This window comes from Miniopterus natalensis, chromosome 7 (genome assembly GCF_054644295.1).
Source record: "Miniopterus natalensis isolate mMinNat1 chromosome 7, mMinNat1.hap1, whole genome shotgun sequence".
NCBI lineage: Eukaryota > Metazoa > Chordata > Mammalia > Chiroptera > Miniopteridae > Miniopterus > Miniopterus natalensis.
In genome coordinates, this window is record NC_142087.1 from 44,328,935 (window position 1) to 44,356,399 (window position 27,465).

Genomic DNA, 27,465 nt, shown 5'->3' on the forward strand with positions numbered 1-27,465 from the left:
TGGTCCTGCTGGGTGCTGCCACCTCCTAAGAGGTAGGGGAAGTAATGGGAGCTACTGCACTCCAGTTCTTTTTCTGCCTTAACACAAAGACAGGTTGGCCATGAGGAAGTCATGCTGGACTTGATAGTTGGAAAAGAAAGCAATACTTGGCTGGGTTTGGGAAGACAGATCACAGAAAGTTCAGACTGAGAAGTGGATTCTTGTGGCTGTGACCATATTGCCAAAAGGGATTATAAAATTATGACTATCATAAGGTGATAGTGGTTGTTATTTATTGAGTGCTTACAGGGTGCCAGGCTCTTAGTACTTGATAGGTTTTGTTTCATTAACTCCATTCAGTGGGTGCTTGTTGAGTAAATGAGTGGAAAGACCTTTTAAATGAATTTCAGTGTTCAGGACTATATCTTGAGAAATGGAAAGAACTTAGAAATACGCATAATCCTTGAGACAGCCTTATGAGGAAGCTGTTACTATTGTTGTGTTAGGCAGAATAACATCCCCTGCACCCTTCCAAAGAGGCCCGTGTCATATCCCCAGGATCTGTGAATAAGTTAGGTTACGGCAATGGGGAATTAGAGTAACAGGTGGATTTGAGATTGCTGATAATCCTTAAAATAGCAGGTTTATCCTGGATTATCTGAGTGGGCTCAATGTAATCACAAGGGTCCTTAAAAGTGGAAGAGGGAGACAAGACTGGAGAGTCAGAGTTAGGGTGATGCAATGTGAGAAAGACTCAGCTGTCCATTGCTGGCTTTGAAGATGGAGAAAGGGGCCATTAGCCAAAGAATGCAGCAACCCCCAAAGCTTTTAGTGGGAACCAGCTCTGCTAACACCTTGACTTTAGCCCTGTGAGACCCATTTCAGAGGTCTGATCTCCAGAATTGTAAGATAATAAATTCGTGTTATTTTTAAGTCACTAACTTTGTGGTAATTTGTTACTGCAGCCTTAGGAAATGAATACACTCCTCATCCCAATTTACAAAGGAAGAAACTGGAACACTTAGCTAGAAAGCGGGAGTGGGATATTTATCCAGGCATCAGATTACAAAGCTCCTTCTCATAAGTGAAGGGAGGGGTGGGAGAGAAAATTCCACACACTGTAGAATAGCAAGTTGTAGTAGATTCTGAGAAAACTCTCTATTGAATTCTGATTTTTTAAAGCTCATTAGCTAAAGGCCAAGGACTGATAAAAGAATGACAAATGTGTAAGAATGCTGGGAGGAAGACTCAAGTCTAGAATGAACTAAAGAGTGATAGAAAGAAAATTGGACCCTTGTAACTTTACTGGTGGGAATGTACAGTGGTGCAGCCGTTGTAGAAAATGGTTCTGGAGTTCCTCAGAAAGTTACACGTAAAGTTGTCGAAGTGACCCAGCAGTTCCACTGCCAGGTACCTATCTAAAATCATTGAAGAGGAATTCAAACAGATACTTGTAGCCAGTGTTCATAGTAGCATCATTCACATTAGCAAAAGGTGGAAACAACCCAAGTGTCCATCAGCAGATGAATGGATAAACAAAATGTGGTGTGTACATACAAAGGAATATTATTCAGCCGTAAAAAAGAGAAGTGCTGATACACGCTACAGTGTATATGAACCTTGAAAACATTATGCCGACCGAAATAAGCCAGACACAGAAGGTCACGTATTGCATGGTTCCATTTACACAGAATATTCAGAGTAGGTAAATCCATAGAGACACAAAGTAGATTAGAGGTTACCAGGGCCTGGGTGAAAAGGGAGTTATTGCTCAATGGGTACAGAGTTCCTGCCTGGGGCAATGGAAGAGCTTTGGAAATAGGTAGTGGTGCTGGTTGTTCAACATTGTGTGTGTACTTAGTGATACTGAATTGTACACTTGAAAATGGTTAAATGGCATATTTTATGTTACATATATTTTATCACAATACAGTAAGTAAAATGCCAGCGATAGCCGTGGGCTTTTTAAACCATATTCAGGATAGGGAGGGAAGGGATGGTGAACTTCTAAGGTTTGATGGTATAAGGACAGAGTAGTGTCAGCTGTTGGCCTAGTTTTAGCTTCTTTAACAAATAAAACTATGCTATGTAGACTCTAAACAAAGCAATGTGCTAGGCACACTTACTCTCAGTAAGTGTTCGTGGAATAAATAAGCGAAGATGCCTTTTGAATGAGTTTTAGTCTTCATAGATCCCAGGGAATGGAAAGGATTTAGAAATGCAAGTGATCATCAAAGCACCATGGAGAATTAAAGAAGTTCTAAGTTGAATGCTAAGGCAAATGTGGCCTTTAGAAAGTAAAAAAGAGACCAAAACAGTAGCAGAGGGTAAATTCTAAGAATCCTGAACTAGCAAAGCCCGGAGCCGATTGCTGGCAGCGTTCTGGAACGGATTATTAGACGGAAGGTTTGGGTGCTTTTAGAAGGGTGGAGGTTGCTACCAATCAAATGACTTGCCTGAGAAAACATCGTGTTAACTTCATTTGCTTATTGAAGGAATAACCAGGTTAGTAAATTAGGGGACTGCTATAGACATGGCATTTGACTTCAGCAGGAGGTTAGACTGCTCCTCATATCCCAGTGGATGGAGTGGTGAACAGCGGGCTGGGCGATGGGGAGGCTGGAGAACCTGCAGGCAGCTAAAACTTGTTAGCCAGTGCTTGTCAGCCTGAGGAGGAGTTTAAGAGAGTCCCGAGGCCCAGGGAGAGAAAGAGAAGGTGACAGGAGAACCAGCACTCAGTTACTTCAGCAGCTGGAAGTGTGAGGCCCAGAGCACCAAGGCTAAACTTAGCAGGGATAAATGATTTATAGTACAGTATAGAGGCCTTCAGAAGTCTGTGAAAAAATATGCTGGAATTTAGATTAACAGTGTGTTCATGGGGACTAATGATTAGATGTAACTACAGAGTGAGCAGATTTAGCTTGTCCTAATCAGAGGATGGTATCATGGAAGTGTATGTGTCACTTTTGCACCCACCCAGGGTCATTTCCACCTGTCATGTTTTGATCAGCGTGAGTGTCATGTTTTAAGACATTGGATTTATACTGGGATGGCCCTGTTGCGGCTGACTCGGATTTTCTGAGCCCCTTGCTTGTGGAAGGCAGGATAGATGACACATAACAGATGGGAAGAGCCTGATCTTCTGCCTTGTTTCATCGAGCCACACACACACACACACACACACATACGTATGTATGTATATATAACAGCCATTCTCCTGGAAGGAGACATGTGCATCCAGATAGAAGACACCTAATAAAGCAATTTTTTGTACACTTAAAAATGGTTAAATGGCTTTGTAAGGATAGAGCCCTTGCCTTTGTGGTTCATTTTCGGATTCCCAGCACCAGCAGTGTCTGGCATAGAGTAAGTGCTCAGGAAATATCTGTGGAAGGGAGGGAGGAGGAGAGGAAGATCATGTAACTTGTTTCTCAGAAATCTCCCACCACTCCCTGCATTGTAGCATTAGGTATACCTTAGGCAGGGAAGGCCTTTACTGTCGTGGTGGTAATACTAGGGTAATGGAAGTGGCTGTGGGGATGGAGGTGGTATGAGCAGTCATGATAAGAAGACTAACACCTCCACTGATGTTAATACCACCATCTTTTATTTGTGGGCTGCTTAGCATAGATCTGCAGATGCATTTTCCTGCCTGATTTGTGCCAGCTCCATGCCCCCACCCCCTCGCTCTGATGCCCTGTGGGGCCTCACTCATCACTGTGTGGGTCATGTTTCCCTTCACCCTGTGCTCTCCTTCCCTGTTCTCACTGTTGGAATCCCACTCCTCCTCCAGGACCTGACCCAGATCCCAAGCGCCTGTCCCAGGTCCCAACCCCACGACTTGCCCCGGCTTCTAGGTCCCTCTTCTCCACAGGCTCCTGCCCTCCTCCCAGCTCCCTGAACTGGAATAATATTGTCTTTGCATCAGCAAATGTAGGAGGAGTGCACAGAGCACCTGCAGTGATGTGTGCGACTGAGCAATACTGGGAAGAGGGTGATTGCATGCCAGTTGTTCGTTTGTTTCCTAGGGCTGCCCTACAAAGTAGGTACCACAAACTGGGTGGCTTAAAACAACAAAACATGCCTCTCACAGTTCTGGAGCCGGAAGTCAGAAATCTAAGTGTCTTCAGGGCCACACACCTTCTGAAAACTCTAGAGAGGGATCCTCCTGGCCTCTTCCAGCTTCCAGTGGCTGCAGGCTATCCTTGGCAGCCTCGCCTTTTGTCCACATCACTCCAGCCTCTACCTCCTTCGTCACATGGCCTTCCCTCTGTGTGTCTGGGTTTCTCCAAATCTCTCTCCTTATTAAATCCAGTCATTGGATCTAAGGCCCACCAGAATCCATTATGACCTCACCCTAACTTGGTTACATCTGCCAAGTCCCCATTTCCAAATAAGGCCACATTCACAGGTTTTGGGGGCTAGGGTTTCAACATGTCCGTTGGGAGGACACACAGTTCAACCCACGAAACCGGTCTTTTTAAGTGTGTTCTTAAATGCCTTGATTGCTGGGCATGTAGGGAATGAACTACAGAATTTGAGCGTGCGTTTCTACCCGTGTGCCCAGTACCGTACGTGGACGCCTGGCCCATGGACACCCCTGGGCTCTGTTCATGCATCACTCTCCTCAGCTACCATTGTTGTGAATGTGGTTCTCTTTGCTCTAACATTTGAAGTTGGCTGCTTGTTTTTATGTCCTTAAGAGAATATTTCTGCCTTAATGGAATATTCCACCTGGAAGAGCTCAGACCTTCTCACAGCCAGGAGAGACTCCTCAGGGTTCTGGACATAGAACAAGAAGCCGGTTTTTGGCATAAGAGGAAACACTTAAGGGTCCTGGATGGCACTGGATGCTGTCTGCTCAGACACTGTCAGCACTGGGCTGAGGGGTTGAAAACAGATTCGGTGAAAGTGGTCCATGGTGCTGTCAACTGTGGGGACCCTTGTACATTTCCTGGCTGTGCTGAGCCCTCCTGCATCTCACTGGCGGAGTGCAAGCCTTGTGGCCTGAAGCCACAAGCTCCCTCATACCAGAAACACTTTCCTAAGCACGGAAATGAGGCTGCATGAAGAAGAAAGCTAGCCGGTGTTCCAGCTGCAGAACACGCTCGGTGCTTCCTGTAAGGGTTTGGAAAGCGTTAGATCCAGAGGGAGCTCTGCCATGTGGGCCACAGCACTGGGGAGCCTTTTATTTTATTTTCCTTTCCTTTTTTTTTTCTTTCTGCTGACAGGGTCTTGTGTATGGAAATGTGATCTTTAATTCCTTAAAAACCCATCTCTCTGGCGTCAGTTCCCCTTTTGAAGCCCTAATCTTCCTTGTAATGCTTTCTGGTCATCTTGACTCTAAGTAAACCGTACGTGTCTCAGATGGGGAAAATTATGTGGGCTTGTATGTGCCATTTGTGCATAAAAAAAGATGGCTGCAGTGGCTGGAAGTGAAGGCGTGGAGGCGGTCAATTTCCAGAGCCCATTGGAAATGGAGTTTGGCCCTTAGGTCCTTCTTCACCAGCATCTGATCTGCTTCTTTCGCAAATGCACAAGCACTCGGAGGGGAGGCAACGAGTCTGATTTTCTTGTGCATGTGCAGTGTGATGGACGCTGCCTGATGCTTATAAAGAGCAAAATTCACACGGACCCTCCAGGTTCTGGACACCGCGGCTGGTCTTTAGACTCACACTACTCAAAGTTGCCAGTGTAGGAAACAGAAGATTCGAGCTCGCCACGCGTTGAAGTTCGCCTGCTCTGGCTGAGGCCTGCCGTCCCTCCCGGATTCCAGAGCTGCTTCAAGAAACACGTAGGATGTGCTCTCGGCAGCTCCGTTGGCTGTTTGCAGCTCCTCCAGGCGTGAACTGCTGCAGACCTGCTGGGGACTGCTCTGGGGGTCTCTGCTCAGGATTTCTCCTCTGGTCCCTGCAGAAAGTGAGAGGCTACGGAATGGCGGGCCCGAGAATGGAAGGAACGCGCCCAAAGATGTGATGGCCCTTACTTACCTCCTCGCTCCAGCTGCTTGAGAGTGGCCAACCAGAGAAGTACCAACCTCGCTAGAATTGTTGGGAAACATTCCAGATTTAGTTACTCAACTTGACCTGTGCATTAGAATAACATGTTTTTCTGAATGAGACTCAAGTTGTCAGCCTCTCCTAGACCTAAATGGTGAGGATCACACAGTGCGAGCACTCATTAAGCAGAACAATGCAGCTCATTTACTAATGGGCACACTGTGGCTGAAACTTTGGAAAGAATGCTTACATTTCGCAGGCATTTATATTCTCTCATATTCTTGTTCTATTAAAAATGTCCAAACAAGTTTGGTGTGTGGGAAGGAAGGACACATTAGCGTTAAGTGACGAAAATTCAGTTCGCTAAGCCAGATGAGTTTGTTCAACACATTCCTTCCTCCGTGTTGCAGAAGACAAGGATGTCGAGTGACATGGAGAAGACTGAGTTGTTCCAGGCTTTTCTCCTGGGTGGATAGCAGTGGGTGGTGATGGTGGTGGTGGGTGTGGAGAACCTCTCTCCTTCCATCTGGAAAGGGGCCCAGGCTGAGCAGAGCGGGAGTGCAGAGCCACCCTGCGCTCCAGCAGCTCTGGTGTCAACGGCTGTTGCTGTACTCAGTCACCCTCTGTCCCCACCCCATGCTTGGCCTGGTGACCTTTGGGCCAGACTGGAAAGCCACCCTTAAAAACTTGGGTGAAGGTAGACTTTTTGTCCAAGAAGTCCATGGGCACCCAGAGGCAGACTTTTCTAGTAAGTCTTTGAGCAGAGCAAAGCATCATGGCACATGGTGGTAATAAAATCCATGGACAGTCAGACCTGCTAGTGTGTCACCTTCAGCATGTCACCTACTTGCGCCTCCTCAGTTAAAATATTTAGAATCTGGCATCTAATAGACAATAAGTGTTAGCTATTATTACGTCTGCTTAAGTAAGTTGACACAGGCACTGCAGCGTCGGCTCTGTTGCTGTTCTCTGTGAGAGGCCGGGGAGTCAGGCTGGTGTTCGGTAGGGAGGTGTGCTCATGATTTATTTAACCCTTGGCCTTCAGGCCTTGGCAACCCACTCTGGATATGACGCCATGTGCTTGCAGAAGTGACCAGGGCTGGGGTCTGTGGTGGCTGATGAGAAATATCTCCCATGAGAGGGAAGAGAACCTCTGTGTGCATGTACATTTTTTTGTTGTTAATCCTACCCGAGGATATTTTTTCCATTGATTTTTAGAGAGAGTGAAAGGGAAAGAGGGAGAGGGAGAGAAAAAGAAACATCGATGTGAGAGAGACACATTGATTGGTTGCCTCCAGCACGTGCACCTACCAAGGAGGGGATCGAACCTGCAACCCCAGGTACGTGCCCTGGACTGGGATTTGAACCTGAGACCCTTCGGTGCACAGGCCAATGCTCTAACCAGGGCTGTATATATATTTCTGTAGACGGGCCACACATGTCTTCTTCAGCTGTCCTTAGAGCATGGCCTGTCATGTCTGGGCAGGCCTGTGTATTTTATACAGAGATCTGAAAAGGTTCTCAATCTAAGTACTCTGCTGGCAAAACTTAACTCACCCCAAGAAGGCAGTCCCCAGTGAAAAATAGTTCATATTTATTGAGTACCTATTATTTGCAGCACTCTGAGGGCTCTCCTATACCCTCATTTACTCTTTGCAACATTCCAATAAGGTAGTTGCTCATTTTATCTTATTTTTCATATGAGGAAAATGAGATTCAGAAGAGTTAATAAGCTGCCTGAGGTCATACAAAGGGGACCCCACTGGTATTTGAAGCTGGGAAAGTTGTTTTGGTCCTGTCGGCCACTGTAGACAAGAATCACTGTGGAATGAATGACAGCCACAGCCCTGTCCCCCAGTGACGGGTACTCAGATGCTGCTCTGAAGCACAGCGCTGCCCAGTCTATGTTTGGGAGGGTCTGCCCTGTGCTAAACCTCATCGCCGCTAGAAGAGGAGAGCAGCACTGGTTAGCAGCCCTTGTGATCAGTGCACTCCTGAAGTGGAAATAAGGAACAGAAGCAGCACCAAAGAGGGCATGAGGAACTCAGGGAAGGGGGGTAATGCTTCCTGGGGAGGTGATTTCTGAGCTAGGTGCTGAAGAATAAATAGGAGTATACCAAGCATACCCTGTGGGCACAACAAGCAGAAAAAATGGCATGCAAAGGGACCGAGGTAGGAAACAGCAGGGGATTTGGAGGTGGGGTATGCAAGTCCTTTAGCATAATGAGTGAAGGGCGCAGGAGGAAACACCGTGTGTGTCAAGTCCAGAGGAGTAGAAGAGCTAGAAGACAGAGGACCTGTTTGCCACACCAGGAAGCCTGACTTTTCTGAACGTGTAAACAATTTAATACAGTTTTAAAACAAGGTTAAGATCCCCAAACCTGATGCAATTAGTAGTACTGTTTTCCCCCTGGCTTTATTATTACAATTATTAAAAGGGAAGATTACAAAAGTCAGTAAGTTTCGTATCTGATGTGGGTTGCCATTGCACTAAAGAATGTTGTTTTTAAATTTCCACTCGTTTCTCCATTCTTTTCATCAGTAATTCTCTTTCGCAAATGTTATTTTCAGATGCCAGGATAAGTACTTTTGAGAGTTTTTTTTTTAATGTTTTTTTAAGTGGCCTTTGATTGCATAAGAGCATCATGTAGAACCATTTCCAGTAGTATCTTTATAGCAGGAATGGAGGCTAAGACTGATTATGTAATTGTTCCTTTAATTTATTCTCAGAACCTAACATGCTGCCAGCATTTTAAAAAAACCTAATGATCATAATGGCATCTGAGTGTCTTTCCTGCTCATGGTTTCTGGCACCATTGCTCTTGCCTTGTATACTGCAGAGTAGAAGTCAATGGTTTAAATGTGGCATGCCTGTTGGCTCAGCACTGGGCACCCCGGACTCATGGCTCTGTTTCTCCATCTTGCATGTGCAGCCCACAGCCAGCAAACCTCACCAGAGAAGGGATTCATATTCTCATTAAAGGCCCTCGCCAGTGTCTCGCATGTTAACCTTTGAGTAAGAGGCAGCATATGCTGCTGTGCTGAGGCTGCATTTTGCAAGGAGCGCGGAACACCATCTGTCAGAGGAGGTGGTGGGAGTGCAAGTACTGCTGTGAATTCCATGAATGCTTAATTGCTAGAGAATTTTTTAATTTAAGAGTCTTTGCATTTAGCTTGTTTGTTTGTTGTTTGTTCTTTTTTTTTTTTTATTTTTTAGAATAGTCCTTATCAGTGGCAGAAGATCCTTCTGTAGTATATTTTCGGTGCTGCCGTATCGCGACAGCGCCCACGCCGGGTATGTATATGCATGCTTGCTTTGTAGTTCTCTGGGTGAAAAGTTGTGATACTGTGTGACTAATGTGCTACCCTTTCCATTTCAAACAACTTGCCTTGCTTTGACACTGCAAATTCGGTATTTGTAAATTTTAAAGAAAAAAAAAAAGTTCTCCCTTCTTTTCAGCCAGAAAGCTTCCTTGCTTCTTTGTGTGTATGTGGGCGCGCATGTGTGCCCTTACCATATTGCCTGTTGTTCCTAAACACGCATTTTGGCATCTCTTCCACTACTGTAAAGCAAGAAAATACAGGGCCCACCCCATTCCATGGGGCTGTGTCCACTTTTGGAGAAAGGTAGGTCAGGAAAGGGATTACACAAACCATGTCGCCATCCTGTCTCCTTGTATCGTGGGCTTGGGGCTGGAAACTGACCTGTAAGCCCGAGCAAATGTCAAAGCAAAGTGGCACCAGAAATAGGCTTACGTGATTTGCAACAGGCCAGAGGAGCAATCGCCTCTCTAGATCAACGAGCCCCCCCTTTGGCTGTGGAAAAAAAGGAGGTAGGTGAGGCCCTGACCTTGCAAAGCTGCCCCTCCTCATTCCCCATCGCCAAACTCTGTGCTCATTTCCTCCTCTGAGTCTCGCTCCCTGTCCCCTCACCTGTTCCCTGCCTCTGGGGTGTGTTGTCAAGGAGCTACTGGTATTTAGGGCAGGATGCTGGAGCATTGTGGGATGTTGGTGCTGGCTTCTGCGAACTAGTGCTGGGATTGCCCTCTGGTTGTCGTGACAGCCACACACTGTCCACACAAGACCATGGTCCGATGGGAGGGCACTTTGGCCCCTGGTGCTGATTCACCATTTACAGTAGTCCCCCTTATCCACAGGGGGGAGATACATTTTAAGACCCCCCCAGTGGATGCCTGAAACTGCAGGTAGTACCAAATCCTGTATACACTGTGTTTTTTCCTATATGTATTTACCTATGATAAAGTTTAATTTATGAATTAGGCACAGTAAGAGATTAACAACAATAACCAATAATAAAATAGAATAATTATAACAATATACTGTAATAAAAGTTATGTAAATATGGCATTAAGTAAAATAAGAGTCACTTGAACGCAAGCACTGTGATTCTGGGGCAGTGGGTCTGGTAACTGAGGCAGCTATCAAATGATTAATAGGCGGGGAGCATATACACTGGACAAATGGATGATTCACATCCGGCTGAGATGGAGCGGGACAGTATGGATTTTATCATGCTGCTGAGAATGGCACGCAATTTAAAATTTATGAATTGTTTGTTTCTGGAATTTTCCATTTAATATTTTCAGACCACAGTTGACCATTGGTAATTAAAACCACAGGAAGCGAAACCACGGGTGAGGGAGGACTGCTGTATTTCAGGAAGGGTCACCTATAGGATTATTAGGAGATTCATCTACTGTGCAGATTGTCTGCAGATAAAAAAGCAAAATGAATGTGAGGAATCGCAGGACATAACCTTTACATCTTGGACATGAAGAAACTCAAACTCACCACTCTTTCAGGAAAGTTAATTTTCTATAACAAAACACATAGTCAAATCCTTTGTAATACCTAACAGAGAAAAGAAATGTCTGTCTTGGCAACATATGCTATTTAAGTCCTCACATAAGAAACTGAGCACAATTTCAGAACATTGTAATTGAGCAGCGGGATTAAGAAGTGTTCTGCTTTTTAAATGTTTTAACTAGCAGATATCCTATTTATGAATAACTTCCATTTATCATAATTATGATTTTTAAACTAATTATTGAGAAACAATTATGCTCAAATGATAAAAAGATTTATACTATAGTAAATTTATACATGTATATGTTTAAACTACTTTAGTTCATGCACATATTAACTGACACCTTTTTCACTGTGGAAAATTCTTTTACTTTTATGCTAAAACTCTCTGTGTGACCAAGACCTAAGTCTTAGAATTTCAGGGGTGGAGAGGACTCTAGAGATGATGTGGTATGGCTTCCCCGCTTCACAGCTCAAGCCCTTAGGCACAGGGGGTGAAGCTCCCCAACTCCCCCAGCAGAGGCAGCGACACCAGAACCCAGGACTCTGGCCACCCGGGCCTGTTGACTTTGTGGTTTTTAGCTCCCATGTTCCCCTTGTACTTATGCACGTGGACTAGGCCACATGTCCCCAATTATTCCAGACAAGCGCAAACCACCCTACTGATGGGTCAATGTACAGTTCCAACGTCATCACAAGGAAGTTTTAAAAACAGGAAACTCAAAAGTTCATCCATTGTCTACTTGAACCTCCTTTACATGGAAAGCATCTATCAGGATGACCTTATCTCTTTCCGCTCTTGTTTTCTGGCTTTTCATGCTGCCCTGGAGCTTCCTAAGTCCCACTCTCGCATCTTGGCCTGCCCTCACTCCCTCCCTGACCCCAAAGCTTTGTTCTTGGTTTTAAACTGAACTAAACTTAAATTTTGGCTCCTGACATCTGCTGAGCAAAGCAGACAGGCCAATCGTAGGAGAGGTTTCACCATTCATTCATTCATTCATTCATGCATTCAGTCATTCAGCACTTCTTCTGCCCCTGGGGAGCACAAGGCCCTGTTGGATGCTGGGAGGGTGCAGGGATGAGTAAGAACTGCTCTCCAGAAGCTAATCACCCAACAAGGAAGCCAGACATGCAAATAGCCAGGCCAAAAAAATAGGGGGGAGAGGGGGTTGGCTAAGAAGCACTACAGAATTTTTTGACCATCCCAAATCTTTATCAATGTCCACATTTACAATAAATCTGCATCTTCAGTGAAAGCCAAACATTTGCTATGTAAAGTCCCATTATCCCCATCCACCCCTCAAGGTACACTGCTTGCCTCCCGTGTAGAAATTCAGGTGCTGCCACTGTACAGCAGAATTCACTCATTCTATAGGATCGATTGGACCTACTGGGTGCCAGCACTGTTCTTGGCAATAGAGAGAGAGTGGTGAACAAGAAAATGCCTCGTTTCTCATTGAACTTACCTTCTAGTGGTAGGAGACAGAAACCAGCTAGTAAACAAAATAACTGTCAAGCAAAAGAGCAAACAATTCAGTAAGTCCTAAGCAGTGTGCAGGTAGAGCATTGAGGAAGGGGTCTGGTAAATTCAGATGGAGGAATCCAGGAGCGCTCCCCAGAAAAGGTGGCTCTCCAGCTAGATGTAGAAGTGTGAGGTCTTAGAGAAGCGAAAGAGGGTATTCCAGCCTCATCTTTGACTTCTGAAGATGTCAGAAGATGAGGGATCTGGCTCTTGTGAACTTCTGGGTGCTGTCTCTATAATGCCTGATGTGCCGAGAGAATTAAGTAAATCCCCCCCAGCTGTAATCCCATTGCTGGCCAGCACGGCTGTGTTCAGGAGGGGATGGAGACAGAAGTGAGTTAACGCTGGAAGACCAGGTCCTGGTCCTGAGAATAGAGCGTATTTTCTTAAGAAGTGAGTTAACGCTGGAAGACCAGGTCCTGGTCCTGAGAATAGAGCGTATTTTCTTAAGATCAGCTGATCATGTAGTCAAACCTATGTGTGCACATGACACATAGAGGTAATAGTATTCGCGGAAACACAAAATGAAACCTCGGTTCTAGGACATCTCCCATCTCGACCAATTTGCATCTCAACCTGACAACTCTGTCATGTTGATACCTGCATGACCAGTCACACGCCTCTCGGGCGACAAAGGAGAGAATGGGCGAGTATGAGTCAGTTTACCGCTAAACACGTTAACATCTGTTTTTTTGCTTTTGTTGCTGCTTATTATTATTAAAGTTTCATTTTTTACTGTACATTTCATTTCCTTTCTGTTAAATTTTCATTTACATTTCATGTCCTTTTTGCTTTTAAAGTGTTTGTTTATAGATTAAACAGTACATTAGACATGAACCATATATAAGAAAGGTTAAAACAGAATCATTTGGGGGTCTGGAATAGATTAATTCAATTTACATTATTTCTAATGGGAAAAAATAATTCTCTTCTTGAACAGCCTTCCAGAACAAATTAAGTTTGAGAACCAAGGTTCCACTGTAATGCATCCAGAATGTCAGGCACTGTTGTAAGTGCTTTATATACATTTGTTCATTTAATCTTCACAACCACCTCATAAACTAGGTTCTCCGATGATCATTTTGCAGATGTGAGGCTTGAGCAAGGAGAGTCAGAGCAGCAGAGGTAGGAGGCAGGCTGGCTGCTGGCTCTGCGAGGTGCACTGTTCTCTGCTTTGGGGCCAGCTGGCTCCACAGAGAGTCCCTGAAGCACCGACGCTCACCTGACTGCAGTGTATCTCCCCTCACCACCACCCTTTTGGGGCTGGACTTGCTGGTTCGAGTCCAAAGAAAAGCAGGTGGCACCAGCCGACGGGTGTGCATCTCGGTGATGACAGAGCTCCCTGCATGTGCCACGGGAGGGTTGCTTCCTGGGGACCCAGTGGCCAAGGTGCTGGGTGGTGGCCTTTGATGGCTTTGGAGGTTGCCGGTTTATACTGAAGCCTGGGCTCCTCCAAGGACAAACCCCAGGCATCTTTGGGTAGAGTCTTGAGTGAAAAATAATCTGTGTAATTCCCGCATCTGGGTATTTATTGGTTATAAACAGGAAGGCGTGAATTATGGAATTAGAAAGGAGCAGAGGTCACATTCTCTAGTGCATGGGCTTCACCGGTTCATGACCTTGAAATGCTGCTTGCTTGCCTGTCCCCAGCACCTTCCCAGCCACACCTAGGTCACCCCACAAGCACCAGAGGGAATCAATTAGGGACTGATAAGGTCTTCCTCCTGTCTTTACACCATGCTTCTCTTTGAGAAAGTATTCAAAAGCTCCATGCAAGGCTGTTACTCACAGAGCCAAACATACCTTCACAAGAGGATTGGTGACAAGGATGTTTAAAATGAAGGACTTTCCTTCTTTCTTAATAAGCTTTCTTATTTCATTTCTTAAAATACTGCCTGATTTACAGTTTGTGCTTTTCTCAGGAAATCATCTGTTAATAAAATGAGGTGCTTCTAATAACTGTCCCTTCTTCCCATTCTTTCACTTTAGGAATTCAGTCTTGCCTGTGGCGTGATGGGCGTGGGGTGCACTCAGACAGCAGGATCCTTGCTGTGGCCACAATCTGGCTTCTGCACTTTGTCCAAGCCCCTCAAAGTTCCCTGACTTTCAGCAGTTTGCTTACCTAGCCCTCAATCAGCTCACTTTGTCAGAATATCTCCAAAACTGAGCTTCATGTGATCAAAATGTAAATAACATACAGCCCCATTTTGAGCAGGTCACACGATCACACAATTTTCCTTTCATGTATACTGTTTTTGCTTAAAGCAGGGACATTTTTGGGTTGAATCTAGTATAGAGTTAGAAGAGGGTGGTTCCCCAGGTCAGTACTGGGTAGAGGTAGTGGGGAGCTTTATCCTGTCACTGGAGCCCTTCTAAGTGGGGTGAATTGAAGCCCCTGTCTTGGTCCTCACACACACACACACACACACACACACACACAATCTGGTCCTTGCTGTTGACCCCTTCTGTGGCCCAGGATGGCCATTTCTAATCAGGTGCACATGTTGGGAAGATGTTGGGATTTATTGACAGCTTAGATTGAAGACTGGCTACAGGCTGTGCTCACTCCTTTCAAATAACACAGCACTTGAGCCCAGAGTCCCACTAATCATTACCAGGGATGGATTGTATTTCATAACAGCAGGCCTGTGAGCTGAGCTTGATGAGCAGACACTGCATCCAAGGACCTGGAATTCCTTCCTGGTCACAGGACATAGTCATTTCTCCTTGGGGTGTCCAGAGCTAATTCATTAAAAGATGCCTGACATGGAAGATTTGCCAGGTGATGCCAACACATATGAGTTCATTGATAGGGAGCACTCTCCAGCTCCAAGGATAGACTTTTAGAGCTAGAAGGAACTTGGAGACTCTCTAGTCCTGTGGCTTTGACCTTTTTAGTTGAAGTAACCATTCTTCCAACACAAGTTTACACAGAGCACCAGTAAATAAAACAGCTAACAGAGCGATTCCACTCATCTCTACTCTATCCCTCAGGACCCCAGTGGGGAAATCACAGTCCTTATCCATGCCTGCCGTTGGTGCCGATGGGCATCTGAGGCCAGGGAGCAGTAGGTGCACGGGAGAGAGCTGATAGGCAGAATCCTTGGTCCTGGCACATCAACCAGGCTTGCTGGTCCCAGACTTATTCATCTGTGATATTGGCTATAACGTAATCCTCAGGGGGTTTTGAGAGCACTAAGTGAAACATTATGTATGAAAGCTCTAAGCATCCTGCCACCTACAGTAGGGCCTCATTAAATGTCAACTTTGGTTCCCTTTATGTTCAGTCATAAGAGCTATTTCGTTGCTCTTTGTAGATCTGCCCCGACACAGCAAATCTCAGACAGGCTCACGATGACTTAGCCAACTGTGCATCTCTACAAACACAAGGGATTCATCTTCATATCTGCACTTACTTGTTCTTCAAATTGTTTTCCGCAGAGGTACATGGTGATTAAAGAAAACTTGGAAAAAGTACATAAAAATAAAAGGAAGCTGAGAATTACCGAGTCTCACCTAAGCAGAGCCATCATTATCATTTTGGTCTATTTCCTTCCAGTCTTTTTTCTTTTTCGTTCCTAGTGCATGTACTTGTGTGGAAAATGAAGAGATGATTGTTTTGTTTTGATCTTTCTTGCTGGTGGGAAGAAGCTCTGCCAAGTCCCACCTTTTAAAACAAGCTATTAGAAGACAGTTACAAAGAGGAACAGATGTTGCTCGTCTTTTTCACTATAACTGTAACATCAAACCTTGCCATAGCTGTAAACACTCTTCTCAGATTAAGCTCGTAAATTATACCATTTTCTGGGAAGAGTCCCAGCCTTAAACCAGCTCTTCTTCTCTTAACCGACAGTTGCCAAGGCCCATCTGAGTCGTCTTGCCTTTTATCCACATTAGTCACTGCCTTCTCTTTTCTGGTGTGGATCTGTGGTTTGACTTGGCCACCCTCTGCTTACGAAGTGAGTTGCAAGCAAGTTTCTCGCCTTTTCCTAAGTAGGCAGACCCCACTCCTAGTCCACACCTCTAGTCTACACCTCTAGCTAAGACCGCGAAGACTCCTCTTGCTCCCCAACCCCCCACCCATCCTCCATGGGACCAGGAGTGGGAAACCTGGGAGCTGCAAAGGAATCTATGGATTCAGAAATAGAGAGAGGGAAGAAATCATAAAAAACAGGAACAGCTAAGGAGAAAGAATCCTGGAGTCCTGAATAGAAAAGGTTGGAGGGGGAGGTAGAAATAATACAAACTTGACCTCCTTTAAAATGTTGCTGAAGGTCAGCCCCAGACCAAGAAACTATGAGGGAGATTGAGCTTTGTCCTGTTTCTTTGCTCTCTACTACCCTCTAACCTGTTCCTCCTATGACCAGACCTCCTGCTTGGACTCTTGTGCTAGTGCAATTATAGGCTAAAAGGGCATCGTGTGCGCCTAATCTCCATTTATAACATGTCAGCAGGAACATGCATTCCCAGTTCCAGACGGCCAACTCCAAAGCTTTTGGAACACAACCCACTGGTGAGTGAGAGACGGCAGCATTGTGTTGAGGGCCAGTCCCAGGATTGTCCCTGTGCATACCAGGACCGACGTGAGTGCCCAGAGGCTCTTTATTTCCTGAAAAGTTTGGACATCGGCAGGCATTTTTGTATATACAGGGTGGGGCAAAAGTAGGTTTACAATTGTTTGTATGGAAAATAATACAATAATAAATAATACAAGAATAAACACTGTGTTTCGCTTACAACTATAAACCTACTTTTGCCTTATAGATCTGATTAGAAGGAAGTAGGAGTGGGTCCAGTTAGCTGGTGGTTGGGGTTATATAAAATAATGAAGCTAGTGATTCCAACAAAATGCCTTCTGTGGGGGGTGTGGGGGGCATACAGACCCATTGAGATACCCATGCCTGACTGATAGTCACTGGGTTAGCTAACTGCGGATGTATCAGAGACCCTGGGATGAAGGAAATGGCTTCCCAGTGGAGCCCAAGGTGTCTCTGGGGCTGTGTTTTAAAATAGTAGCTTCCATGTGGTGCTTATGTCCTCAGCTTTTGGCGTCGGGGCATTTCAGATGAGGTCATCCTCTTGGGTCCATTTCCTGAGTGTCGATCACTTTGTGACCCAGAGAACAGCTTCTTCTGTTCTTAGAGAGGGCCTCCAAGCCTCAGCGCTGCTCGCCTGGCCCCGGGGCCATCCTCCCCTCCTCCCACACATTTTCCCCAAAACACCTCCTTTTGTTGTGGAAAATTATACATTCACAAATTCTGTTTCTTTCTTGCACCAAGCATATTCCCACACAGACAGATTCTGGAATGATCTCATGAGTGAATCATGCCGTTATCCGGCTGTTTATAGGAGCTGCCTTTAGACAAAGATTTTGGTGTGAGCCACATTACTAAGACCCCTTCTTTGTCTGCCAGTTACCCGTGGGGGATGGCTTATCGATGAAGTGCTAAGTGTGAGCCGGGAAGGACTTATAAGACTAAAAGCTGCTCTGATTTTACTTTTCCTGGCAGCCCTGGCCTGGTTCCATTGATTCTGAACTGGGGGGCGGGATACAGTTTTGCTCTGGTCCAAGTAAGCAGACCCAATCCAAGAGGACAGCCGTACCTGAGGCGGCGAGGAGAGGACTCCTGAAACTATGCTAATACTTGTGTCACTGAGTTCCACTGGATGTGTACCCGCTTAATGAAAATTAGCTCACAAGTGGCGTGTCCTTTCCTAACCCAGCTTTCAAGCTTTGCTTTCTGTGTAGCAAATCTCTATTTTTTTACAGATCTGGGAATCCTGTTAATATTTAATTAGCTTTTTAATTATTTACACATCAAACTGTTCCGCCTACTGTTGTCCTTTAAAGAGCGAGTACTCAGTGGAGCTCCTGGCTGGCCTTCCAAGGCCTTGAGTTGAGAGCACCTTTAGAGAAATGATCACAGATGGAAGTCAGGCCATCCCCTTCTTGGGAGCAGGGAGCCCTGGAAACTAGTTCATTGGTCTCACACACACATACATACACACACACACACACACACACACGTTTTTCATCTGCTTCCCAGGTGTTAGTTATTTAAATCTTATATTTATATATATTTTATTTATTAAGAGGAATATTGATTGGTTATTACAGCTCAGTGAGCTTTCAGAAAAGGAAATGAAAGATCATTCTGCGTATTACACGATGAAATCAGGAGCTGGCCATTGTGTGGTTACTAGGGACTTAGGTAACCCCCTTTGGGCACCAGGATATCTAGATTGGCCATCTGCTCTGACCAGATGACACCACAGCTATGAAATTATGTACGTTTGCTTTATGCTGTGGGAGCCAAAACTAAAGACAGGTCCAGGGGGTTTCCAACCATGAAGTTACAGGCTTCCCAGGAGATCTACAAGAAGTGAATTGTAGTACCGTCTTATGAAGGATGAGTTCACACCCTCCAAAAGAACCAACCTGTATTTCTGCTTCTTGCTTAAAGGTACACCTGCTCCTTGGCTGTCTCTCTAAATGCATTTTCATCATCTGTTTTAATCCCTTCCCCCAATCTTCTGTGACACCCTCCCCTGGCCTTCCTTAAACTATCTCCCATCCCTCACACCCCCATTGGCCAACCTTTGTTAAAAAAAAATGTTTTGTGTGTGCTGGGTTTTCAAAGTGTGTTTGTTGCTTACCATCTCTGCAGAAGTTAAGAAACTTAAATAAAATGAGAAATGAGTTCTTGTAGCTAAATAAATGTAAGCTGTGGTGTTCCTGGGGCTGTGGAGGAGAAGGGATCAGACCAGTGGTCCTGTCAGTGCATCTGCCCAAAAGGGATTTTTTTCTCTAACCTGAGTAACCGTGCTCATCTCCAAGTTCAGGCCACAGCGTTTAAACCTTTACTCACGCAGTTTTGGACTATATCCACATATGGTAGTTGAACTTGCCTCCATTCCATTTTTAGAAGGAGGTGGAACATAAATAAATTAGTATTTGAACTCAACATGTATCTGGGAAAAAAATAATCTTCTAGGCTTTTCAAAGAATTTGCTTTTAATTACTTTCAGCTGCAGTTCCATGGTGTCCAGCTCTGTCTCCTGGTACTGGAGGGTTATTGCTGGCATCTGAGCCAGAGATATTTCTATTTTCATACACCATTTTAATGAGAGTTTAATGATCTTAGAAAGAAAACATCAAGATTTTATCACTACTCCACGCACGGGAACTTCCGCTTAACTCTTTTTCACTGGAATTTTAAAACACTCTCTTTGGTGAACCAGCGTCACCATTCAGAGTTCCTTTCTTCAGGTCTCAAAAAAGTGGACCGTCAGGGGCCATGAGTCTCTTGCTGGCTTTACACTTACAGGTAAGGCCCGAGCAGTTACCTTATCTGTCTACTAGGTGGCACAAAGGAAATCGCTGTTTATATAAGACAAACCAGGCAAATAACAGCAATTTCATATGGTTTGTGTTAATACAAGATTTCACCAACACAACAGCACTGAGCTAAGGGGACCCTAGAGAAGTTCCTCAGCCTCTTTGTGAAAGGTAGGTTTGAAAGATCCCAAGAGTCTTAAGATATACAAATTCAAAAGCTGTTAAAAAATCCGACAATTCTGTTGTTAATCCTTACCCAAGGATATTTTTTCCATTGATTTTTAGAGAGAAGGGAAGGGGGGCAGAGAGAGAGAGAAATATCAATGAGAGAGAGACACATCAATTGGTTGCCTCCTGCACATGCCCCAACTGGGGCCAGGATCAAATTTCAACCCAGGTACATGCCCTTGACCAGGAATCGAACCCGTGATCCCTCGGTGCATGGACCAACACTCTAACCCCTTAGCCACACCGGCCAGGGCAAGAACCCGACAATTTTGAAATAGATATGTTTCATTTTCCATGGACATGTGACTATGTCAGCGGATGTGTGTACACATGTGCTCTTAATTCAGATCCACCAAAGTGGCAGCCGTGAAGTGAGTGACAACTTCTCCCTGAACCTGAGGCAGAAAAAATGGGAAAGTGTACCTGCATGAAATAGTCAATTTTCTAGAGCAGTTGTGACATATATTACCATGTCAGTGAAGTGTTGGAAGTGTGAAAGGAGCAGATATAAATGCATGAGCTTTGTTGTGCAAGAAATGTCTTGTTTTTAATTTTTTAAAGAAATTCTATTTGCCCCCCCCTTCTGCAAAGCCAGAGGGAAATTCACACGTAATTCTCACTGGACACCCCTCCCACCTCCCCTCCATAGTCCCCTGGAATGCCTTGGATTTGTGGGGCACATATCATTGTCTATTGGTGTGCTCTGGCACTGCCCAAATGCCCATCACCACTGTCCTCATGGTTCTTCAGGACAGAAGCTGCTCTGTGTCTCCTGTAGGATGTGAATTTTTATCACAGCTGGGAGCCCGGTTCCCAGGGTGCTGATAGGGTACAGAGCCTGGGTCCCCTTTGATGTAGACCCCACAGTCATTATTTCCCTTCCCAGTGAAGGTAATCCCACTGTGCTGGCTCCATCTACAGGGTTCTGCCTCTCTCCTACCCCCTGGGACTTCTAACAGTCTCCTGGGTGAGCTGGGGCCTGGGATGAAAACACACCCTGAGACAATGGGCAGAAAATGGCCAGGCCACTTTTGGGAAGAAAACTGGGAGATGAAATCCAAGTCACTAAGTATATCATCTCTGACTATCATATGAATTCATGGTTGCTAAAGTCCTGATGAGTAAACACTAGGCTTAGTTAGTCCAATACAGTAACCACCCTCCATATGTGGCTATTTAAATTTAAATGAACTAAAATAAATTCAGCAGTCAATTCATCACACTTCAAGCACTGAATTGCCACCTATAGCTAATGGCTACCACACTGAGAGCTCAGAGGACATGTTCATCACCACCTTGAGTTCTGTGGATAGCCCTGAACACTGTGTTTCTGGTAGCAGTTACGGGTGGACCCACTAGTCTCCTAGCTTATTTTCTTGGTTTGGTTACTTGGAAAGTGGGATGATGTAAGTGGAGCCCAGTGGGAAGCAGTGGCTGCAGCAAGCAGACCAGCCTCATTCTCAGAAGGTGATTCCCATAGTTGGATGTGATGGAGCTTCACCCCTTGGGAAGTGTGGTCCAAAGCTGCTCTTCCATGTGGTCCAGAGTGTCCCTGAGGCACTTTGACAATCACCGGGTCTAACAATCCCTGTTTCTTTTCAGTAGGGTTTGGGGTTTATCTCGAAGAGAGGAGTCTTGGATTTGACGTGAGCACCAAAAGGGTACTTTTTGTTATGGCTCCATTTGCCTTGGAGGAAACATCAAGGTGGGCTGAGTGCAGTTGTGTTCTGTGAACTGGGATGTGTACATTCAGCAGCCAAGGGCCAGCTGGCAAAGGCAGTGAGCTTGTGAGCAAATCGAGACAGATGAAAAGGGGCACAGTGGAGAAACACACGTCTCACGGGGTCATTATGAACCAGCATCCACAGACAGCAACGAGCCAGACTACCTCAGCTCAGCAAACACTTCTTTAAGCATCTCCGTGTATCACACACTGTGTAGACAGGTTACAAATAGGGACTGAGACCCTTTTCTGGCTTGCAGCCAGCTCTCCATCCAGAAGCACTGTTTAAAAAATTATTTTTTTACTAAAATATAGTTGGCATACTTTATTAGTTTCAGGTATAAGGAGCACTCTTAATAGGGAGGCCCGTGTTTTTAATACTCCTTATATTTTTAATACTCCTTATTTCTTTTGGTCTTCTCACCCCATAAATACATTCCTTGCTTTTATATTTTCTTCGGCCCTAAATAACATTCTTGGTCTGGTGAAATGGAAACAAGGAGATGTTGTTGGGGAGTTGGGAATTTGAGGCACATGCTTGCTGGGTTTGACTCTGGGTAACTGGGAAGTCCGCGGAAGCATGCTATCAGTTTTTTAATGAAATGCAAGGCCCTGCTGTCTTTGTATCAGCTCACCTCCTGGGCTTTTCCCATGGGGTTTCTTGCTCCTGACCCACTGTGGCTGTTTTAGCCTCTGCCGGATCTTGTTCCTTAGGCGTTTCCCTTTGTTAGTGCCCTGATGCATTCATCATCTTTGTCTTTATTGCTAGAGGAGAGGAAGTCTTTTGAGAGCCGCCTGGATAGCTCATGTAGGAGGCCGGGCAGCAGGGCGGGTGGTCTCTGGTATATGTGGTCCTGAGGTTCTGGTGGCCTTGCTGAGCCCCGCTCTGTCCCCGCTTGCTTGGTCCTTCCAGCTGCAGATTTGAGGTCAATAACCAGAATGTGGGGCTTTCTGTTGGCACACAGGTTTATAAAATGATATGACTTAAACTAGCCTGGACCTCAGAGCCCTTAGTGAGTGTGGTCCCCAGCAGAAGAGACACCCTTGGGAGAACTCACATCCTGAGAGTACTTTTGTAGCTCAGAACATTTCTGGACCTCTTGATGAGATGATCTGCACCTTCTAATGAGGTGTTTACACTTCTATGAGTTAATGTCCTATTCTGTGCTGTCCTTAAAGAGTGAGTTTGATGTTTGGAATTACCTGAAGTCATTTATAGTCAAATCTGGTCAATGTGGGGGGGATACTGATTAAAGTGTGTATATAAAGTTTGAAGACTCGGGTGGGTTGGCTAATTGATTTTTTCTGGGTGACTTTAGTGTCAGTTCCAAAAGGGGCTCCAGAGACGTTTGGAGGATGGCAGAACCATGCAGTCCTTACTGGGTGCAGGTCTTAGGTATTTCTTTTGAAAACTGTTACTAATCACACTCTGTATTATAGAATTAGGGAGCCAGTTCATTCATGGAATGCTCAACAAATCAGAGAATCGTGTGTTCCTCCATTGGGGCTGGGGGGGATTCTTGTCTCTCTTCTCCCCATTCACCTGTCTCCATTGCACTCTACTTATCATTGATTCCTTCACCATTTTATATTTTCCTTGTTTTTGCTTAGGGACAGCACCTGAGTTCTTATAGAGGACAATTCCTGAGTATGGCGCCTCTCCAGGCCACACAGCAATACTGCCAACCTCAGGTGGCATTCACTAACAAGTACTGTCACAGAGACAGATGCTGGAAGACAGTCCTTCCCAGATGTGGCTGCAATTTAGAATCACCTGGGGAGCATTTAAAACTCCTGCCACCCAGGTTGCACCCCATAACAAAAGAAGCAGAATGGCTGGGGTGGGAGCCAAATGTTCAATAGTTTGTCAAAAATCCCCAGGTGATTCCAGTACACAGCCAAGTTTGAGAGCTCTGTAAGGAGAGGGGTAGTGTCCTTGAAAATGTGAGCAGTTATGTCTGAGCATAGCCTCAGCTGGCCCATCTTGCATCTCTAAGGCAACCTCTTATACTAGCGATATCATTGGGTGCAAAACCAGTTTCTGCAAGCTACTGTCCCAGTGACCTTGGCAAGTCGACCTACTCAGGGCCTCGTTCTCATCTATAAAATGGGATTATAATTGCTATACAGGTCTGATAGGGGCATCTTAAAGAATGAAGGAGATGATGTGTGAAAGTCTTTGTCAGTTATGAAGTGTTCTATAAGTGCTTATCATTAATATTGGAGATTACTTTTTATACGTTTTCTAGGTGGCCTGGCAAGGTAGTTGGGGTGACTGTTGTGGCATTAATGCTCTTGGTACCAGCAATAAACCTGAGAACTGTTTAGGACAAGAATTTCTTTCTCCTGTCAGTTAAGGGCAAGTCAAGGAGATGGTCTTCCCTGGATTTAAAAAGAAGCCAGCAGCTAGAGCCCAAGAGAACTATTGTCCCACTGTGCCCAGGGAATGCTCCCTGGTTCCTGTTTGTTGACCATTTAAGAGCGGAGGGACCTTGCTGACAGGAAGGGAGGTGGTTAATCCATTGGCTTCTGAACCTGACTTTCATGTCCAGGCTTTCTGTTCAGTTGGATGTCATTTATATCAGAGTGGGTGGAACTGCCCAAAGAATGCCGCTGACAAGCCCCAAAGGAGGGACAATGGGAGACCCTGTTTGGTCATTTTCGTCAGTGTGACTGTGGTGTCTCATGTAGTAAGCATCATCATGTGTCTTTTGGGTGCAAACAACAGCCTTTTTTCCTTTGGCTTGTCCTCCCCAGGGATTTGAAGTTGGATGGAGGGAGACAATCAACAGGTGCCGTGAGCTTGAAAGAGGTCATTGGCCTTGAAGGCGTGGAGCTGGGAGCTGACGGGAAGGTAAGGCTGCCTGGCTTCCAGTCAGTGAGTTTGGGCCGATACCACAAGGGTCAGGAAGCAGAAGCAGTGTGACAGACCACAAACCTCATTCGTGGTTGGGGAGCCAGGTGTGGGGCACATTCCTGGGCATACGATGCCAGCCTTCCTGCTCCCCCAGCGTGCAGACGGAAGTCCACCGAGGCAGTGACTAAATAGCAGCACATCTGTTTCTCTGCCCATGCTGTACACAGCAGAATGGGAGATACTGGTCAGTATCTTGGGCACACACATGCATCCATGTGCATGTTCTGGGATGGAGTGATGACGGGTAGTTGAACATGCACTAACTGATGGTGTCAGCAAGCAGCATTCCCACTAGAAAGTATTTTTGGTTTCCTATAACCCTGAGAAGCTAAGAGTCCCTCAGCCTTAGATAGTGACCACCAAGCAGCAGCGCTACCACATTCCTCTTTCACCCACAATTCACTAAGCTGCTGGGTTGAAGTCTGAGGAGTGAAGGTTGAAATCTGAACTTGACCTCTGGTGCTGCATCCAGACAGTCTTTTGTAAACCCTTCCAAAGCCTGTTGGTGGAGACCATGCAAGTGTCTCTTTGGGGAAGCCGTCCCAGCATAGTTTGCATGCAGGTGAAGCTGCTGGGATGGCAAATGACCTCCCTGCCACCCCTTCCCCACACAACATCAGCCCTGAGCTCACAGTGCATGAGCCGTGTTTCCCCAGGCAGGTGAACAGAAAGATACTTGTCTGTTTTCATTCCTGAAGGTTGAGTGTTCACACAGGAATGAGGGAGGATGGGACAGAGATGAGCATCATGGATGACATCTGCCAAAGGAACACAAAAGTCACCGTCCCTTATCAGAGACTCCTGGGGCCCCATGTGTCCTGGAATTCTGCACTTGCTGGGTTATGAAAAGTAATAACAGTTGTGCCTCACGTATTACACAACATCCCAACAGCTTCTAAGATAACACATTGTTTTCAAACACACTTTTCTGCCACATAACCTGAGTACTCTCACCAAGTGGGATAAGTTAAAACTACAGACAGCCAGTTCTGGTACAAATTTGGCCAACACCGATTTCATTTTCCAGATCTCATTGATTTTAGAATTGCAGAGAGGGGACTGTGGACCTGAACTTGGGTAGCCATGTAGCTTGGTCAGAATGCAAGCCTGACATTGCCTGGGAATAATCACTGGCCATTTTTGTCTTCACCTTTTAGACTGTTTCTTATACCCAATTTCTGTTACCCACAAATGCCTTTGGAGGCCGGAGAAATACCATCGACTCTACCTCCTCCTTCTCCCAGTTTCGTAACCTGAGCCATCGCAGCCTCTCCATAGGACGAGCAAGTAGCACCCAGGGGAGCCTCGACACAGGTAACCTGGGGCCTGGCTGGGTCTGGTAGCTTGCAGTGGACAGTGTCCCGATGTACAGTGTGGAGTGGGTCTCCCTGTAGGCAGACTGGTGGACAGGGGTCCCTGGAGCATGAGCTCATCCCACAGGCCACATGACTTTTGGATGAGCCCGATTTCTGGCCGTGGAGGCTCAGAAACAGGCCACAGGATGATCTCTCTACTGAGATGCCTCAGTCACCAACCCGCTGAGCTCCCACAAGGAGAAATGCCAAGGCCACCACTCTACTCTTCACCTCACCAGTTGCCTGCTTCTTGCCTACATTTTCACAGTGCCAAGTTTGGTTATTCTTAAGATAACTGGGCCATGATTCTCATAGTGGGTGAGCTGAAGGAAGCTTTGAATGCTTCCAGCTCTGCCTGTATAGATCTTTGTAAGAATTGATGTGTGGGAAAAAGCTCTTTATGATGCAATATTATTGCTCTCCGAGAAATTCTAGGTGAATGTGGAGTTTCTTAGGCCTGTCCAGGTGCTGAGTTTGGAAACACTGTCCTAATGTTCCAGCCCGATCTGGTCATTTACAGCTGGTGCCTGCTTTGATTTGTGTTTATATGGACATAGTAGCCTGCCCAGAAGGATTCACACCAAAGATATGCTTCTCACATGGCACAGCTACTACTTGATCTGCAGGTTTAGAAAATGAGCCTTTTTGGCGCCACATTTTGTAATCTTTGAGTGTTCACTGCATTTTTTATGCTCTGTGGGGTTTTGTGCTCTCCCGGGTCAGGGAGATTAATGTGTATTTTTCTAAAATGGAGGAAAAAAACCAGTCATAATGTTAAGAATTTGGTGAACCCTTTTGGGGGAGGATGCACTTTGTTGGCACACAGAGACAGCTACTAAAGAGCAGGCGACGTGACTCTGAGCTAAATGCCCCGAAGCCAGCCTTTTTTCATTCTAACTCTGTACTTGGCATTCGCCCAGCTGCTTCTCCTGCTGAGGGTCTGGGGCTCCTAATTATCACTTTGCATGTGATCCTTAGGCAGCGACCTGGGAGACTTTATGGACTACGACCCAAATCTCCTGGATGACCCTCAGTGGCCTTGTGGCAAGCACAAACGAGTTCTGATCTTTCCTTCATACATGGTGAGTAGCGATGGACAGATGATGGGTTTGCTCACCCCTCGGCCTCCAGGGAGTAGTTTGGAGGTGCCATGCATGCCTTCACAGACAGTTGCTCTTCCTGGGACTGGAGGACTTGTTCAAACACTGCTCAGCCTGGAGACCTTCTTGAGGATGCTCCAGTGTGGCTTGCTTAAGGATAGACCACTGTGTGGCTGGTCCAGGATTCTACTGGTCACCTGGCCTGCATACATCACATTAGCTACCAGCTCAAGGTCAGGAACCCTTTGAGGGGGCTCACCAAAGCTTGTACATCCATATGCCTCACTAGGAGAGGATCAGGCAGTCACTGGCAGCACTGAGTTCAAGTTCACCTCTGTTTGGAGTTCCTTGGTGAGTGTGGGCCTGCACATGCACTCTGAGCAAACATTTGGCACCGTGCTCAGGATGACAGAATTATCTCCTGGGAAAGTGAAAGTAGGACAATGTGGGTGTTAAATTCAAAGCCTCTCCTTGCT

The 27,465-nt window shown here is 45.7% G+C and overlaps 1 protein-coding gene across 1 annotated transcript in view; it reads left to right on the forward strand.

Annotated features, from left to right (window-relative positions):
• The window catches only part of CABLES1 (Cdk5 and Abl enzyme substrate 1), a 94,566-nt gene that overhangs the window by 51,694 nt on the left and 15,407 nt on the right, over positions 1 to 27,465 (forward strand). The window contains exons 4-7 of the mRNA XM_016211538.2: positions 9,196 to 9,273; positions 24,375 to 24,471; positions 25,692 to 25,848; positions 26,868 to 26,971. Of these exons, the coding sequence (XP_016067024.2) occupies positions 9,196 to 9,273; positions 24,375 to 24,471; positions 25,692 to 25,848; positions 26,868 to 26,971 (436 nt within the window). The remainder of the gene's footprint in view (positions 1 to 9,195; positions 9,274 to 24,374; positions 24,472 to 25,691; positions 25,849 to 26,867; positions 26,972 to 27,465) is intronic.